Below are 4,603 nucleotides of genomic sequence, written 5' to 3'. Positions count from 1 at the left end.
ACAAGAAGAATTAATCAAACCCTTTGAAATGTATTCTATCTAGTCAGTATGTGTTCTGCACATCAACACTTTGGTCTCAAGCCAAAACTAAATTGTTTATTTTATTTATTATTATTATTATTATTATTATTTATTTATTTATTTTATTTTTTGTATGGAGAGTCTTATTCACTTTTAGTCAAACTTTAGGAAACCATGATTTTCAAATAGACCAATATAAAAATTCTTTTTTTAAATCTTTTTTTTTAAACACTATTTATCCCTTTTATTTTGAAGGACTGGATGTGTACATTGGACAGTATAAAAATACATGTATTTTCCACTTGATTTACATCTGTTTTGACTTGACTTGGGTTAACTGATTCCTGTTTTTTTTCTTCCATGTTTCACACTGTATATCCCAGGTCAGTGTTTTTTCATTAACTTCACAACTGCCACCTTAACTTCGCAGTGAATGACATCTTTGGACAACCATTAATTGAAAAGATTATGAATACACATAAAATAAATGAAATATCAATACAATAAACTAAATGATCAGAAATAGAATCATGATTATGAACTGATGTAACACATTTCTGCTTTACTTACCCTGTACTATAATATACGCAGTGGCGTGGATGGTGTCCACGTTGTTGCTTGCGAAGCAGGTGTACTGTCCCCCATCGGCCTGATTGACGTTCTGGATGTAGAGACCTCCTGAAGGAGTGATGTTGATGCGGGGGTCCACTGGGAGGGCTGTGTGGTCTCCTTTGGTCCAGGTCACACGGGGCTGCGGCTGGCCCGTCGCACTGCACTCCAGGGTCACGCTCTCCCCGACCAGAACCTCTGTATTCTGCGGCTGGATCACGAAACTAGGTCGAGCTGGAGAGAGAAAGACCTCCAGTTAGTTGCCTCAAAACAGACTGCTGTATGCAAAAAAATAGTCTTTACCAGACTGGCATGCTACCTAGAATTATACATGAAAAGGTAAAAAACTGGGTTTGGGGGGAAAAAATAAAATCAAACAGTCATAGAAAGAAAGTGTTTAATGTTGTCTATCTCATGAGGTCAAACTAAATACTATAGTGTAAAATTGTACATAAAGTTTTTTGGAATGTGTTTTACAAGAAAACACTTTTTTTCTACTCTTGAATTTCACATTTAATTCAAATTGTTACTTTTAAATGTATTCGTAATTATTCCTTTGTAATCATTTGTGAAATTTACAAGCATTTTCTGAGTGATTTTCAAAATTTTTTTTGTTATTATTCATTGATACTTGTCATTTCTTTGTGAAATTTACTAGCAATTTCTGAGTGAAAACTGTTGTGAAAAAAGTGAGAAAAGTAAATCCTACACATTTTTAAATTCAAAGTGTTACTTAATTCTTTGTAATTATTTGTGAAATTTACTGAAACATTTCTTACTCAGAAATTGCTCAAATTGTACACTATTTTTTTTTATTCAGTGTGTTACTTTTTGTTTCTTTGTAATAATTTTTTTTCAGCATATATTACATGTTTGTAGATTGCTAAACTAAGTAGGGTTGAGCTAGTTTGGGAGGTTCTAGTAGTCACTGCCTACAGGACCCCATCACACTCACATGGTGATCTGAAGTATCGCAAGGTGACCTCTGAGGTCTTCACCTCTCCAGCCACGTTTTTGGCCATGCACTGATAAACTCCCTGGTCTGTTTCTCGTGTGTCCTGGATCATCAGGGTCCCATCTTCCAAAAGATTGAGACGTGTGTCGTCCCTCATGTTCAGAGCATTGCTGAAAAAAGATTTTCCCATTTATGCACATACCCTTCACATATTGAGGATAACAGAAAATATATTTTATTTCTGCCATGATTTACTCATATTCTTGTCAGTCCAAACCCGAATCACTTTCTGTTTTACATGGAACACAAATGCAGATACATTTCTTAGAATTCCCAGACTATCAAGCTCCAAAATAACAAAACACACACACACACACACACAAATAGTTAAAGCGACTCGTGCGCCATATTTAAAGTCTTCTGAAGTTGTCTGATAGGTCCCGTTTACACTTGGCATTAGGATGCATTTTTGTCAATCTGATCACAAGAAGACTACGTTAAATACAGGTTTAAATGGGGTCTAAACATTTTGAGCCTGCCCGCTTTTGACCACGCAGATGTGAGAACCAAAGATGCTGGATTGCAATTCACCATGACTTGTCTTGACGTGTCATATTTGATATTTGATTTGAACACAAATGGAATCAGACTTCAGAACTATGCTACAGTAGCTATGTTTACATCCAAAGTTGAGAATTTAACTTATGCACAAAAAGCACCGTTGCCATCCAACGAGTCAAAGAGAACAAAATCGTCACTTCCTGATAAACTGCCACTAAATATCACTAAGAAAAGTAGGAGAAGCCATTGAATATAATTATTTTCACACATAATAAATTACTTGCGCCTTAGAGCGAGCAGACGAAACACAATAAATGACTTGTCATTGCTTTTGGAGGTGGATGCCTGATGTTTGGGAACGCAGTCATATAAGACAGTTCTGGGAGCCAATTATACATAAATACTTTGACTACAGACTTTGGCTCAGGCATTTCAGGTGCTGTGCAACAAGATCGGTCCGCTAGTTAGTCAAGTTATGCCATCCCATCGCGCAAGGTCACATGACTTGTTAGATGCGCATGGATTAATTTATTCTGTAAAATGTGTTTACATCTCCCATTATTCGCATTAACCTTTTCGCACAAGTCAAAAAACACGTCAAGTGAGCGTAGAAACTTTTTTGCGAATTAAGGGATTTATTTTATTTTTTTTCAAAATTCTGCTTGTTTCTAATGTGATACTTCAAAATGTGCATAAAATGAATGGATGGTGATGGAAACATAGCTAGTGAGAGTGAAGATTATCTGTAAAAAAAAAAAAAAACCACATTCCATGGATTTATAATATCTGAAATACATAAATCCTGTAGCGAATCTAGACAGGTGGTGCTGGGGGAGGTGGAGGGTTTCAGAGGAATTGCAAGCTCATTGGCTGCAGAATCAGCAGAGGCCAATCAGATTGTTCCGTGTAGTAAATGATGTGATTGCTAGCAGATTGCATGTAAAAGACCTATCAGTATGCGCCATCTAAAGATTCATGACTGAACTAGATATCTGCCTATTCATGCAGCAGCAGCATATCTTACATGCTCACAACAGCACGTCTGTGTATCTTGAATCAGCATAGCAGATCTAATCTGCCAAGACCAAACACATTAACATCATATCAATTAACATGCTAAAACTATTCCCACAGTTTTCACGATTGAAATACTGCACAAGCTTTAAGCAGTACTTTCATGGTGTTTTTCCTCATTATGGAAAGGGCACTCTAGACATACTGTAATATTTCTTCTTTTGTGTTCTATGAAAAACAGGTCATATCTGCTTTGAGTAACATGAAGGGGAATAAATGAAAACAGAATTGTATTTCTTGCTGAAACTATTTCTTTAAACATGTACATTGAGGGAGGGAGCTTACTTGTTTCTGAGCCAGATGATCTGAGGTTTGGGGTTGCCCTCTGCCCTGCATGTGAAGTACACAGTGTTCCCAGAGGTTACGTCCACATCCTGCGGCTCAGATGTGATCCGGGGAACTTCTACTCCACAAGAGAGACACATTCAGATGAAGCAAAATATAAGTGTGCCAGAAAAGACGAGGTGTGAGGAGAAGTAAAACAAGTTTAATTTGGTCTGTAAAAGCTGTTGGAATTACAGCACTGAAGGTTTATTTGTAGTGGCACTGTGTTACTGCTGGAAATAACATTCGACATTTCCCTCTTGCCTCACTTCCTCTGAACTGGTTTGGCTGCCCGTGTTGGTTGACGGCCAGGCACGAGGTGATTGTGTCTATGGTCACAACAACCACGTGCCAAACCCCCAAACATTACCCAACACCAATGTGCACATGGTGAGATGTATTCCCAAACCGTCTGTCAGAACTGTTAAACTGTTTCTACTGGAAAAACCAAATGTCTGGTTGCACACTGTGTCAAAGTACTTGCATATAACAGGCAGAAGAGGGACAAAAATTACAGAAAGTACTATGGAGTGCTGCAGGGATGATGCATTTTTGTAGGCCAAAACCTGGAAATGAGTGAGCATTTTAGCATTTAGTTGCTCAATGGGTTTTGTTTAAATGTCTGAAATAAGTCTTGGAAAAGGTGGTTGCTCACAAGTGTCTATATAGGACTTCAGAGGCTGTCAAAGACATCGTCATCATAACAAACAGACAAACTCATCTACTCACTAGTCACTTTCACAGCCTTGTTGCATTTATAATCAGTGTTGGGAAAAGTTACTTTTAAAAGTAATGCGTTACAATATTGCGTTACTTCCTAAAAAAAGTAACTAATCACGTTACTTAGTTACTTTTTATTGAAAGTAATGTGTTATGTTACTTTTGCGTTACTTTTTAAATCTGGGCTGGGCTTGCTTGTTTGCTTTTAATATAAAAAGTTATATTTTTGGCAAATGTAAAAGCCCTTTCACACCAAAAGCCTCAGGCTGAAGGAAATGTAAATTGACGTCTGTAGAACACAGAAGAAGAAAGTTCAACACTCTTCAGCAATAAAAAAAA

At 37.1% G+C, this 4,603-nt stretch overlaps 1 protein-coding gene across 1 annotated transcript in view; it reads right to left on the bottom strand.

The window, feature by feature from the left end:
• Positions 1-4,603, bottom strand: part of LOC107758705 (peroxidasin homolog) — a 57,217-nt gene that overhangs the window by 22,518 nt on the left and 30,096 nt on the right. The window contains 3 exon segments of the mRNA XM_016576506.1: positions 592-864; positions 1,586-1,755; positions 3,506-3,623. Of these exon segments, the coding sequence (XP_016431992.1) occupies positions 592-864; positions 1,586-1,755; positions 3,506-3,623 (561 nt within the window).

This window comes from Sinocyclocheilus rhinocerous, unplaced genomic scaffold (genome assembly GCF_001515625.1).
Source record: "Sinocyclocheilus rhinocerous isolate Xijiao unplaced genomic scaffold, SAMN03320098_v1.1 scaffold2882, whole genome shotgun sequence".
NCBI classification, from domain to species: Eukaryota; Metazoa; Chordata; class Actinopteri; order Cypriniformes; family Cyprinidae; genus Sinocyclocheilus; species Sinocyclocheilus rhinocerous.
Note: the sequence above shows the minus strand (reverse complement) of the source record. Positions and strands in the feature narration are given on the sequence as shown.